General features: G+C 41.3%; 1 protein-coding gene across 1 annotated transcript in view; it reads left to right on the top strand.

Moving 5' to 3' along the window:
• Nucleotides 1-15,104, top strand: part of HHIP (hedgehog interacting protein) — a 151,119-nt gene that overhangs the window by 17,440 nt on the left and 118,575 nt on the right. Inside the window, exon 3 of the mRNA XM_073655919.1 lies at nt 11,273-11,429. Within this exon, the coding sequence (XP_073512020.1) occupies nt 11,273-11,429 (157 nt within the window). The remainder of the gene's footprint in view (nt 1-11,272; nt 11,430-15,104) is intronic.

A 15,104-nucleotide genomic window follows, 5' to 3' on the forward strand; every position in this document is an offset into this window, starting at 1 on the left:
GGCCCGCGGTGTACTGGCAGGACCTGCGGTGACGTCATTTAGTCAGCTGATGGTCATGCAACCATCAGCTGACCACTGACGACAGCGGTCGCGTGACCATCAGCTGACTAAATTACGTCACCGCAGGTCCTGCCAGTACACCGCGGGCCGCCGAGGAGAGAGGATCGTCGCCGGCAGGAGACCGGGGGTCGCAGGAGAGGTGAGTATAAGGTTTTTTTTTTCTTTTTACTATTTAATTCCTTTTTTTACTTTAGATGCACGATTTGAAGCAGAAATCTCCTCATAAGTTGGTCACACAATATAAATCTATGCCAGTTGCCCATTTCCAAATGATGCTCAAAATCGCTTGGAAAACCGCTTGAAAAAAAGCATGCATAAACGCGTGTAAAAACGCTGAAAAAAGCGCATGATTTCCACTCTTTGGCCTTGGTGGATTTGTCCACCATTACCACAATTCTAAATTGGTTTACATTGATGAGTTTGGCATGACATTACATCTATGTCTCTGAATGCATACTTGTCTTCTACTCTTCGATTCATTCTAATGAGGTAAAATAGAAGAAATAATACTTGATTTTTTTTGCTTTTTCTTCTAATAGGATACATTCTAGTCACCTTTGTATCAGTATATTCGAGAACAGATTCTTCAAGTCATGAAGCCATTTCTATTCTTAATTCATCTATTATCTCCACAGGACACTGTTCTTTTTAAAACATTAGACTTAGAACATGGCGCTTTTCGAGCCGTTGGGTTGCACTGGGTGGTACATGATATATGTCTCCCGAAAGGTGCTCTTGTTTACGGTTCAAAACATAGAATTCACCACTAACAATGACACAAACCAGTATTTTTGATGAAGGGGTTAAGGTGACTCGGGAGAGTAAGGCTTGAGAGAATGATGGAGAAACACAGGAGCCAGAGCTGCTGGAACCTCACTCCCCAGATCAACATATGTGGTGACGAATGACAAATTTATTTTTCTACAAAGGCTGTGTATATGTAAAACTGCTGAAGTGCATCAAGATGTCAAGTGCTTTCTGTGACCACCCAGGCTGCTCTGAAGGATAACCAGATGAAAGCATAACTCAAGCACTGGACAGAGCCATGCTCTGTATGAGAAGAGAGAGAAGCGGTCACACACTGCACAATCAAGGAGAATCAGATGCTAATAATTAGATGAAAAGCCTAGAAAAAGAGATAATCATGACAGAGATACATGGAGTTGGGAGGTCTTTATTATTATTATTATTATTATTTTCATTACTGCTTTTTTATTATTGCATTATAGTATAATATTTTTTACTGTCATTTTTCTAATTGCATGAGTAGAAATTCAGCAGGAATAAATAAATATAATATATAGAAATTCCAATAATGATGGTCATCTACTAAGAGCAGGTGCAGACGAGCGTATTTTCAGTCCTACTGCGATCCGACAAAACATTCAGACCAACGTTATTCTATGGGGCCTTACACGCGTCCGATTTTCTTTCATTGGATAGAGTCTGTCCGAGAAAAAAATGGCTGCATGCCTGAGTTTGATCCTATATTTGAATTGCACTCAGCCAGCTAGTCAATGAGTGCATGGAAATCATCGAATTGCACTCGGGTGACATCTGAGTGCAGTTCGATTTCCGCAGCTTCACAAAATGGAGATGATGAAGACACTTTTTTCTCAATCTTTATCGCATCCGAGAGAATCGGCTCACACTATGAGCACACTCTGATCAAACTCTAATTATTGCATAATCGGCACGATACTCTACGGCCATCTGCACCTGCCTTAACAGTGATATTATTCATTGCAGCAAACATGGAAAGGTGTTGCCAGCTCACCTGCAGCAGTTACTCGAACTGATCAGTGGAGCACGGATAAGCATCCTGACCAGACGTATGTCAGTTGATAGAAGAGAAACCCAGCTCCTATAAAAACAGTTCTTTTATTGAAATCCAACATAAAAAAAGGTACGATGCAAAAAAAATAAAAGATTCATCCGATATGATACACATCCGATATGATACACTTTTTTGATCTTGAATTTCAATAAAAGAATTGTTTTTATGGGAGCTGGATTTCTCTTCTCTTCTATCAAATATTATTCAGTGGTCTTTCCAATTAGCCAATTTTATTTATAGGATCAAGACACCTAATCAAGATTGGCAGTGGAGTTATGATGGCAGTGGTGAGTTGAGTAGAAGAGAAGTTTATATACCCTGAGCCCAAACATGCCATATACCATCTGAATTATTAGGTCACTTCTATATTGACATCAACCAAACAATATTATTGTATTGGCCCTGGCATTCATCAGAAAAAGGCCGGTTTTAGAGGGAACAAAGGTCCAACAGACTTCTGAGCAGTCAAATTATACCAAATGTGTATTGTCACCTTCTCTAATAAGTAAATGGAATGGAAGCCCGTTGGCCAAATAATACAGTAGCTGTGTTTCAAAACCTACTAAAAATTTGAAGCATCATTTCCATTTAACAAATTTTGAAAAGGGAATCCAGTCAACATTACTTTGATTATTATTATAAAGTTTGTAATACCAAACCACCACTTTTTCCAGAATAAAACAACTGTATAGATTATTCCCACTCTGTATTCGATTGCTCATACATTTAGTTTACTAAATGTGGATAAAATTCTGTGTCCGAATGAGAGAAACCTCTGTTCTAAGTACATAGATTTCTGCAATGTGATTGTCTCACAGGCTTATATGACATATTAGAATATCATTGTCCTGGGTAACGAGTATTTTAGTGCATAAATGCATGGTCCTCCATAGCTTGACACTTGGGTTTGTTGCAAGATTGTTCTTATTCCTACACCAATATCTACATCTTGTCATTATCATCTCCTACCAAATGCATTGTGTTATGGCAAAATGAGTTGTCATATGACAGCAGAAGCATCTTATATCCAGTGAATATGCCATACAATTAAGTTACCAGAATAAGGCTTTTTACAGAAATTGTATTCTATAATTGTCGAAAAAATTTAAATGGTGTTTCCATCAGTCTCTGAACTCCAATTTCAAATTCTATCTAATCTAGGAAGGGTCTCTTCTGCCTCCTGTTTCATTCTGAGGCTACCATTTTCTCAAAAGGCATAGCAAAGTCTGCTGAACCGCAAAAGTGAGCATTTAAAAATTTAAAGGAATTCTCATCTCCCTTTGATTCTGGCATACAGTAGTTGAGCCTCATATAAAGTTTTGGCTGTTCTTATGTGATCTTGAAAATTGAAAGTTTATTTCCCTAATTCAGTTTTGTTCTTAATCCTTTTAACCTTTAATTTATCACACCATTATTTGTGCCATTTTTGACCAATTCCCAAAGGAGTTTTACAATACCTCTATTATCTGATATTGATGACTTATCCTTAATCGGATCCTGTCACTTGATTCATCCTGGGCTGCACGGTTGCCAACCAAGTATATTTTTCTGTGAAATTCTCTGGCATTTCTGAGAAAATAGTTTGTAGAGCTGGTCAGGGGCTGTCTTCTCAACGCTTCGCTCCAGGTGGTTGATAGGTCTCTCCAAGTTTGTGCATTCAGAGAGACCTGTCAATTAACTGGTGCGGTGCGGAGAGAAGCAATCCAAGGGCAGCGCCAGACTACTTTTGTCTCTGCTTCTGGTCTCTTGCTTTAAACTGAAATGGAATGAGAGGGTTAATTTTGCACTGCCAATAGATCAAGAATGGAAGATGAAATCGTATCCAAAAATGTGGTTTATTTGACAAATATTTTTGGATAGACAATAACCGCATTTTTTGGATACCATTTCATCTTCCATCCTTGATCTATTGGCGGCGCAGAATTAACCCTTTCATTCCATTTCAGTTTGTTTATATTTATTGTGGGTGTGCAGCAGCCATAAGCTTATTAGTGGTTGTGATCACACAAGCATACCAGGTGAGTACCATAGCCTTTGTTCTCCCCACTGTTACTCAGATAAAACCCTATTGCGCTTATTGTTATTTTAGTTTTTTTTTCACCTTATGGTCCCTTGCTAACTCTTCAACCTCTATTTTCTCTGAAACATCAGAGCTTTTCAGAGAAAAATATTATATATAATCGTAGTGCCACAGTTCCTTCGATAAGCTTTTGGTAATTGTGCCAGTAGTGGGACCTTTCACCAATGTAATATTTATAATAATAATCTTTTTATTTATATAGCGCCAACATATTCGGCAGCGCTTTACTATTCAGACAATTTACAGACAATATTGGCACTGTCCCCATTGGGGCTCACAATCTACATTCCCTACCAGTATGTCTTTGGAGTGTGGGAGGAAACCGGACAACCCAAAGGAAATCCACGCAAAACAGGGAGAACATACAAACTCCTTGCAGATGTTGTCCTTGGTGGGATTTGAACCCAGGACCCCAGCGGTGCAAGACTGCAGTGCTATTTATGGCCTATTATGAGGATAAACTAACTATGTTGAAGTTTGGGAAAACTTAAATTAAATTTACACTACCGTTCAAAAGTTTGGGGTCATTTAGAAATTTCATTATTTTTGAAAGAAAAGCACATTTTTTTTTGATGAAGCTAACATTAAATGAATCAGAAATACACTCTATACATTGTTAATGTGGTAAATGACTATTCTAGCTGCAAACGTCTTGTTTTTATTGCAATATCTACATAGGTGTATAGAGGCCCATTTCCAACAACCACCACTCCAGTGCTTCAATGGTACATTGTGTTTGCTAACTGTGTAAGAAGGCTAATGGATGTTTCGAAAACCCTTGCATAAGTGTGTTAGCCCAGCTGAAAATGGCTTGGCTGATTTGAGAAGCTATAAAATTGACCTTCCTTTGAGCTAGTTGAGGATCCGGAGCATTACATTTGTTTGTTCTATGAAACTCTCAAAATGGCCAGAAAAAGAGAACTTTCATGTGAAACTCGACAGTCTATTCTTGTTCTTAGAAATGAAGGCTATTCCATGCGAGAAATTGCCAAGAAACTGAAGATTTCCTACAACAGTGTGTACTACTCCCTTCAGAGGAGAGCACAAACAGGCTCTAACCAGAGTAGAAAGAGAAGTGGGAGGCCCCGCTGAACAACTGAGCAACAAGACAAGTGTTATGTTCTGCTACCAGAGCTAAGGAAAGAGAGGAGATCTGTCCCTACGATAGAACTCAGCTGAATCCCTACGATGTAACAGGGAACCTGATCCTGCGATCAGACCTGCTAAAGTCCTAAGCTAGTCTGTACGAAGACCTATAGATGTGGGGGAGGAATCCCTACAAGTACTAAGGACTGGGAGGAATATGGGACACCTCCTAACAGAAATAGTAGCAGACAGACGAACAAACAAAATATAAAGAACATAGAGGTCAGTAAACCAAGCAAACTAACAGAGCAAGACACAGAGCACAGGCTAGCTAGAAAGTAGATATACAATGAAGTCCAGCAAAGCCAGAAGGGCGGAGCAGGATTAAATAGGCCAACAAGGTCATGTGACCAGCAAAGGAAAAAAAACCTAACAGCAAGGTTCTAACAGTACCCCCCCTTCTAAGAGGATCCTCCGGATCCCCTAGGACCAGGCTTATCAGGAAATCTCCTGTGAAACGCTCTGATAAGTCTGGACGCGGAAACATCATCTGACCTCACCCAAGAGTTATCCTCGGGTCCGAAACCTTTCCAGGCCACAAGATACTGCAAACTACCTCTATACCGTCTAGAGTCAAGGATGCGAGAAATTTCATATTCCCCGTCCTCCACCACCGGAGGAACAGAGGCAGAGGCGTCACCATCCGACACAACAGCTTTTTTTAACAGAGAGACATGAAAGACCGGATTAATTCTCCAGGAGGTAGGAACCTCCAACCTAACAGCAGATTGGTTGACAACCTGAAGCACCTTAAAGGGCCCTACAAACTTGGGACCCAATTTCTTAGAAGGAATCCTCAACCGCAGATTCCTAGAGGACAACCAAACCATGTCACCAACAGCGAACAAAACCTCCTGTCGTTTCTTATCAAAGTAGTCTTTAGATTTTCTGTTGGCCTCCTGAAGATTACCACGCACATCCGTCCAAACTCTTTCCAAATCACCGGAAAAATTCTCCTCCTCAGGCACGGCAGATCCCAACTTGGAGAACGACCCAAACGACGGATGTCTCCCAGAACAACAAAAAAAAGGCGAACAACCAGCAGAAGAAGATGTATGATTGTTCAGAGCAAATTCGGCAAGTGGCAGAAACTCAGACCACCCCTCTTGATTGTCTGCCACAAAACAACGCAAGAACTGCTCAACATCCTGGTTTTTCCTTTCTGTCTGGCCATTAGATTCAGGATGATATCCGGACGAAAACGACAAATGAATTCCCAACCTGTCACAAAAGGCACGCCAAAAACGAGCCACGAACTGAGGACCCCTATCAGAAACAATGTCAGTAGGAACGCCATGAAGTCTGACAATTTCCTTGACAAAGGCCTTAGCGAGAGTTTTAGCGCAGGGCAGTTTGACGAAGGGAACCAAGTGACACATCTTACTAAAACGGTCCACGACCACCCAGATGACAGTAAAACCCTCAGAGGGGGGAAGGTCAGTTATAAAGTCCATAGCCAAATGTGTCCAAGGAGCACTGGGGACCTCCAAAGGACAAAGCAACCCCGCAGCAGGAGTATGTGAGGACTTAGATCTAGCACATACAGTACATTGGTGTACCCACTTAATGACTTCCTTCTGCCATCCAGGCCACCAAAAACTGCGACCCACCAGTCTCTTGGTCTCAGAGATTCCGGGATGACCTGCCAACCGAGATTCGTGACACTCAACAAACAAATCTCTCCTAAAGGTCCCAGGCACAAACAACCTCCCATGGGGAGTGTTAGATGGGGCATTCTCCTGAGCTTTAAGAATCTCATCTTCCAAAACGGAGTCTAAAGCAGCTATCACAACACCTTCTTGTAAAATGTTTTCCTCTTTCTCAGCACCGACTATGGGAGAAAAACTGCGAGACAAGGCATCCGCCTTAACATTCTTAGTACCAGGGATGTAAGTAACGGAGAAATTAAACCACGAGAAAAACAGTGCCCACCTAGCCTGACGGGCATTCAGGCGCTTGGCAGCGTCAAGATATATCAGATTTTTATGATCCGTAAGAACCTGAACGGGAAATTCCGCACCTTCCAAGAAGTGGCGCCAGTGTTCAAATGCGAGTTTAATAGCCAATAATTCCCGATTACCAATATCGTAATTCAATTCAGTCTCCGAAAAATTTTTTGAAAAAAAAGGCACAGGGATGTAATCCATCCCCGTTATCCTGAGACAATACTGCGCCAACCCCCACAGAGGAAGCATCAACCTCAACCAAAAACGGCCTAGTAACATCAGGCTGCATAAGGATGGGAGCAGAGGTGAACCTCTCCTTGAGATACACAAAAGCTTCAATGGCCTCAGAAGACCACTGAACCGCATCAGCACCTTTCCTGGTGAGATCAGTCAGAGGTTTGACAATACTAGAAAAATTTTTTATGAATTTTCTATAGTAATTGGCGAAACCCAAAAACCTCTGTAACGATTTCAAACCAATAGGCCTAGGCCATTCCTGCACAGCCTGAACCTTAACCGGATCCATCTCAAAACCTTTGCTGGAGATAATGTAGCCCAAAAAACTAATTCTCTGTACAGCGAACTCACATTTCTCCAGCTTAGCAAAAAGCGAATTGTCCATTAATAACTGTAATACCTCACGCACGCTCCGCCAATGAGACTCCAGATCTGGCGAATAAATCAAAATGTCATCCAAATACACAACCACATTTTTACCGATCAAAGGTCTAAGGATGTCATTAATCAGATTCTGAAAAAATGCAGGAGCATTAGTAAGACCAAAAGGCATAACCAGATTCTCAAAATGACCCACAGGAGTGTTAAAAGCAGTCTTCCATTCATCACCCTCCTTCATGCGCAACAGATTGTATGCCCCCTTAAGGTCAATTTTAGAGAACCACTTGGCCCCCAATAACTGGTTAAACAGATCAGGAATCAATGGCAGTGGGTAAGGATTGCGTACCGTAATTTTGTTAATCTCACGAAAATCCAGACAAGGACGTAAACCGCCGTCCTTTTTTTTTACAAAAAAAAATCCAACCGCCACAGGAGACTTAGAGGGCCTAATGTGACCGGCGGCCAAACTTGTCTGTATGTATTCCTCCAAAGCCTTCCTCTCAGGAATAGTAAGGTTAAATAAACGACTTTTAGGAAGAGTCGCTCCAGGGACAAATTCAATAGAACAATCATAGTCTCTATGGGGAGGCAAAACCTGCGATTCCTTCTCAGAAAAAACTCTCCAAAAATCCTGAATAGGAACAGGCAATTCTCCCCTATCCAAAGCTGCAATACGCCCGTTACAACACTTGTCATAACATTTATGGCTCCAGGATTTAATTTCACTGGTAGACCAATCCAGTACAGGATTGTGACATTTTAACCAGGGCAATCCCAATATTACTGGAGAAGGCAAGTTATTCAACACTACCAAATCCAATTTCTCATGGTGAACACCATTAATAGTGAGAGGAAATTCACAGACCTTGAGAGTAATATTCTTCAAAGGGGAGCCATCCACAGAAACCACAGCAATGGGGGATGATAAAGGTTCAGGTTTTAAATTGAGTTTTTCCACGAATCCCCCATCAATTACATTCAGTGTAGACCCGCAATCAACAAACACCCGAAATTCCATTAATTTTTCCTGAGCAATCGTGGAAGCAGCTAAAAATACACCCTTGGAATTTAAACAGGCAATACGGGCATGACTGACCATTTTTTTTTCTTTCTTCATACGAAGCTCACAGCCTTTAATCAAATGACCAGATTTTCCGCAATAGAAACACAAGCCTTTCGAAAAACGACGGTCTTTTTCTTGAGAGCGAGGTGCCACCGATCCAATCTCCATCGGTTCACCACTGTTAGTACACACATTATCATAACCAGAAACTGACATAGCAGAGGATTTGCTCTCATTAACCCTAGCACGCAGTCTTCTATCCACCCGTATAGCTAATTGCATAGCCTGTTGCAAATCCTCAGGTGTAGGATAAGCAATTAGCAGGTCTTTAACCCTTTCACTGAGCCCAGCAAGAAATAGACTTTTCAGAGCAGAATCGTTCCACCCTGTTTGAGTGGACCAACGACGAAAATGTGTACAATATTTTTCGACATTACCTGATCCTTGTTTTAAACGTCTCAACTCAGTCTCAGCTGATGCGACACGGTCAGGATCATCATATAATAGTCCTAAAGCAGAAAAAAAACTATCCACTGATCTGAAGCATGTATCACTAGGTTGCAAAGAAAAGGCCCACTCCTGAGGCTCTTTGCGCAAAAGTGACATTATGAACCCTACGCGCTGGGATTCATCCCCAGAGGACTTGGGTCTCAAACGAAAATACAATAAGCAAGCATTTTTAAATGAAAAAAATTCTCGATGTTCACCAAAAAATAAATCCGGCAAACATACCTTAGGCTCCAAGAAATGTGCTCCAGAACAGTTACTCACGTGCTGACGGAGCTCGGTCACTTCCAGAGAGAGTCCCTGCAGGCGATGAGCCAAATCCTGAACCGACACCATGATGGAACAGAAAAATCTTTCCTTAGAGAATTTGCTGGCTGGACTTACTGTTATGTTCTGCTACCAGAGCTAAGGAAAGAGAGGAGATCTGTCCCTACGATAGAACTCAGCTGAATCCCTACGATGTAACAGGGAACCTGATCCTGCGATCAGACCTGCTAAAGTCCTAAGCTAGTCTGTACGAAGACCTATAGATGTGGGGGAGGAATCCCTACAAGTACTAAGGACTGGGAGGAATATGGGACACCTCCTAACAGAAATAGTAGCAGACAGACGAACAAACAAAATATAAAGAACATAGAGGTCAGTAAACCAAGCAAACTAACAGAGCAAGACACAGAGCACAGGCTAGCTAGAAAGTAGATATACAATGAAGTCCAGCAAAGCCAGAAGGGCGGAGCAGGATTAAATAGGCCAACAAGGTCATGTGACCAGCAAAGGAAAAAAAACCTAACAGCAAGGTTCTAACAACAAGTACATTAGAGTCTCTAGTTTGAGAAATCGACGCCTCACAGCTCCTCAACTGGCAGATTCATTAAATAGTACACGCAAAACGCCAGTGTCAACGTCTGCAGTGAAGAGGCGACTCCGGGATGCTGGCCTTCAGGGCAAAGTGGCAAAGAAAAAGCCATATCTGAGACTGGCTAATAAAAGGAAAAGATTAATATGGCCAAACGAACACAGACATTGGACAGAGGAAGATTGGAAAAAAGTTTTATGGACAGACAAATCAAAGTTTGAGGTGTTTGGATCACACAGAAGAACATTTGTGAGATGCTGAACAACTGAAAAGATGCTGAAAGAGTGTCTGACGCCATCTGTCAAGCATGGTGGAGGAAATGTGATGGTCTGGGGTTGCTTTGGTGCTGGTAAAGTGGGAGATTTGTACAAGGTAAATGGGATTTTGAATAAGGAAGGCTATCACTCCATTTTGCAACGCCACACCATACCCTGAGAACAGCGCTTGATTGGAGCCAATTTCATCCTACAACAGGACAATGACCCAAAGCACACCTCCAAATTATGCATGAACTATTTAGGTAAGAAGCAGGCAGCTGGTATTCTATCTGTAATGGAGTGGCCAGTGCAGTCACCAGATCTCAACCCCATTGAGCTGTTGTGGGAGCAGCTTGAAAGTATGGTACGCAAAAAGTGCCCATCAAGCTAATCCAACTTGTGGGAGGGGCTTCAGGAAGCATGAGGGGGAAATTTCTCAAGATTACCTCAGCAAATTAACAGCTAGAACGCCAAAGGTCTGCAATGCTGTAATTGCTGCAAATGGAGCATTCTTAGACGAAAGCAAAGTTTGAAGGAGAAAATTATTCTTTCTAATAAAAATCATTATTTCTAACCTTGTCAATGTCTGGACTATATTTTCTAATCATTTTGCAACTCATTTGATAAATAAAAGTATGAGTTTTCATGGAAAACACAAAATTGTCTGGGTGACTCCAAACTTTTGAACGGTAGTGTATATTCCAAACCATTCTGCTAGAATAAAGTTATGATGTTCCAAAGTGTAAGTAAAAGGACGTCTTGTAAATCTTGCGAACTACTTATGTACAGTATATCATAATAGCCAATTCAGTGGACAGATGAACTAATAGAGAAGAATATAGTTTATATAATGGTAATTGAAACAATTATCGTATATTTATTTTGGGGTCTTTTTTTTTCAGGTTTACTCCAAACGACGGCAGATGAATTCTGCTTCTACCAAGGGATGAGAGACAGCAGTCTCTGTTTTCCAGACTTTCCAAGAAAACAAGTGCGAGGACCAGCATCAAACTACTTGGACCAAATGGAGGAGTATGACAAAGTGGAAGAGATCAGCAGGTTCATATCGATAACATTTCTTTTATCTTGAAAAACACTGACAACTTTGTGGTTTTGACAGCGAATTAACTTAGTCTGGCCTGATTTTCCACAGCTGTGCCCTCCAGATGTTTTGTTCATCTGCTGTTTATGTGATTGCCTGGGAACAAATGCCTTTTTAATATTTTGGATGCTCGTCATGCTTTCTCAGTTGTTAGTAGAGTACTTCCGACCCACAGCACTCTCCCACTAGTATGTTTATAGATTTTCTATCGTAATTAAATCTCAAATTAATTTAGGCTTTTCCCTTAAAAAAAATAAAAAAATAAAAGAAGTAACCAATGACCTCTGAAACTACTTTAATCAGGATTTGCCATCATGGTTTTACATAGTATGTTTGCTGAAGCCATGACTGCTCCTAAGACATTAGTCAGATACATCGTTAGTATGTAAATGAACACTTGCTCTTACAGATCGTTTTAGAAAATAACCAAGCCCTGATTCATTTCATAATTTGTGCCAGTAAACCGAGTAAACTGTTGCAAATGTTGCAAAAATTTTTGCACAACTTTTTGGTGTTTTACCAACTTTTTGAACACTAAGCAGAGCTTAACAAGAAGGGGTGTTGCCTACTGCAGCCCAATTTTTTGTTTATAATATACAATACAAAATTTGTATCAATTATAGCAGAAATCACCCCAGTCAATGACTGGAAAAAATTTACTTTTCACGTACTATAACAGTACCTGTCAATTATTGGAGTACATTTCTGTCTCAGACACAACAGCAGAAAGATGCACCAAATTCATTAATAGGACCTCTACTTTCTTGTATTTTACTCCAGCGCATCCTGGATCAAGATCAAAGTCCCTAAATGTTTAATACATTTTAACATATAAAAGTTAGTCTGAACCAGTTCTTCTCAAAAGGTCAGGTGCCACTAATGGTTGTTGAAGTGCAGCTGAGGAGGCAGATATCATAGAAGTGATCATATGATGAACCGTCCTCATTACGCGTGCAGAAATTTTAGGGTTAAAATTTTTGGTTTCCAAAATTGTCACTCGTCAGTGGTTGATACTTCGGTTAGCCTTTGAAAGGTATAAACCACTGAGGATTTTCCACTTTCTTCTATCTTCTGGCTAACCCAGTATAAATATATATTTTTCCTGAGTTATTAACATAATGTGACTAAACTTGTACTTATTCTAATGATATATTGGATTCAGGTAAAAAAAATGAAAATTGAGAGATATTCATTTGAGCATGGCTTACTACTACAGTTTGAGTAGCACAGACATCACTTGGTCAGTCTGGTGATGCCCCAATATAAAGAGTTTGAGAAGCTCCTGGTCTACTGGTCTGGATTTAGGTGGATTTGGAACTATATGGGATGAACTGTACTTACGCTCTAGCAGAGGCGTAGCTAGGGTTTTGGTTCGGGGGGGGGGGGGGTGAAACTTCTGAGTGGGCCCCTAACCAGGTAATCCTGATCACAACTATGGTGGAGCACCCCAATAGTGGATGTAGGAGAACCTCAGCAGATGACGGCACTCTTACTGAAAATAATCTCTATACAAAGACTAGCATAATCCCCCCCATAGACAGAGTCTGGAGCATATTCCCCCTATAGGCAGAGTCTGTAGCATAATCCCCCTATAGGCAGAGTCTGTAGCATAATCCCCCCCATAGGCAGAGTCTGTAGCATAATCCCCCCCCCATAGACCGAGTCTGTAGCAAAATCCTCCCCATAGACAGAGTTTGTAGCATAATCCCCCCCATAGGCAGAGTCTGTAGCATTATCCCCCCCATAGGCAGAGTCTGTAGCATAATCCCCCCCATAGGCAGAGTCTCTGGCATAATCCTCCCCATAGGCAGAGTCTGTAGTGTAATCACCCCCATAGGAAAAAAAATAATAAAAACAATACTCACCTCTCTTCCTCGTTCCCCCGATGCTCCAAGCGCCCACACATCTTCAGAACAGCGGGCACCAAGTGATGACGTCCGTGACGTCAGACGCCGAGGGGACTGATGGGAGAGGGAGCGTCGCTCTCCCTCTGTCATCACTGAACTTGTGGTGACAGGCGGGGGGTGACAGGCGCCCCGTCCTCCTGCTCAAGGGCCCCATAACAGTCGCCGGGCAGTGCAGGGACATCGAGTTTCCCTGCTCTGCCCCAGAGCACGCCGATACAGTTACACTAGCGTAGCTCCGGGTGGGTCCTTGACAGCGTGGGGCCCGGGGCCGCCCCCTCTGCTCCCCTGGTAGCTACGCTACTGCGCTCTAGTCACACTTGCGTTCACCGGTTTGTTAATCTGACTTATCACTACTGTGAGCAGAGCATAATTTCACCTTTTTTTAAAGTCAATTGTTCGCCATTTCTTTACTTGGTTCTACTTGCTTCTATAAGGATACAGGGTCTATATAACTGCCCATTGGATAATGTTTCCTAGTATGCTGTTGATATGTAAATATATGGTTGCTTATGTAGCTAAGTCATATTAGAAATAATAAAAAAAAATTAAATGAAATTAAAAATGGCGAGACAGAGTTTTTTTCATGCAGATTTCAGTGCATATTCCAAACCAAAATCTGTGTGAAAAATACTGCCCTCAAACCAACTCTCACGGTGTATAATTGGAAATCCATGCAACAGATTGGCGGTATATCAGTTATTGCAGAAGTTTGGGCTGGGAATTGTGGGGGGTAGCCATATGCAGATTAGCCTCTTTGACTTGGACTAATCCACATGTGGACCTGCACCAGTTAAAAATGTTTTGTAAAATTCTAAGGCCACGTTCACACGTTCAGTATTTTACCTCAGTATTTGTAAGCCAAAACCAGAAGTGGGTGACAAATGCAGAAGTGGTGACGTGTTTCTATTATATTTTCCCTCTGATTATTCCACTCCTACATAGTTACTGTACATAGTAATGTAAGTTGAATAAAGACTTAGGTCCATCAAGTTCCACCTTCTTCCTCCAATAGTAATTTTTTTTTCTAATTTAACTGTAACCCACAATGTTATGTGTATCGAGGAAATCATCCATCCCTATTTTGAAAGCTGTTATAGTGTCTGCCATCACTACCTCTTGTGGTAGGGCATTCCACAGTCTGACTGCTCTGACTGTAAAGAACCCTTTCCTGTTTAGGTACCGGAATCGCCTTTCTTCCACCCGTAATGAGTGCCCCCTGGTCCTTAGTATGGTCTTTTTGAAGGAATTAGTCATGTGCCAGTACTTTGTACTGACCACACATATATTTATACATGTAAATGAGATCTCTTCTAAGGCGTCGTTTTTCTAAGCTAAACAAGCTCAACTTTTCCAGCCTCTCATCATATAAGAGGCCTTCCATCCCTTGTAATAATTTAGTTGCCCGTTTTTGAACTGACTCTAACTTCTGAAAATCCCTTTTAAAATGTGGAGCCCAAAACTGGATCCCATATTCTAGATGTGGCCTCACCGGTTTATAAAGAGGTAACAATATGTTGGGATTGTGAGATTTTATTTATTTTTTTATACATCCTAAAATCTTATTTGCTTTGCGGCTGCTGCTTGACATTGAGTACTGCTGCTCAGCTTACTCTTAACCAGAATACCGAAGTCCTTCTCTTGTTCTGTTGTCCTGAGTATACTCCCATTTAATGTATATGCAGCAATAGGATTACTCCGTCCTAGGTGCATTACTCTACATTTATC

Source organism: Phyllobates terribilis, unplaced genomic scaffold (genome assembly GCF_046119375.1).
Source record: "Phyllobates terribilis strain yellow unplaced genomic scaffold, ASM4611937v1 Scaffold_1__5_contigs__length_1240528914, whole genome shotgun sequence".
Lineage (NCBI taxonomy): Eukaryota > Metazoa > Chordata > Amphibia > Anura > Dendrobatidae > Phyllobates > Phyllobates terribilis.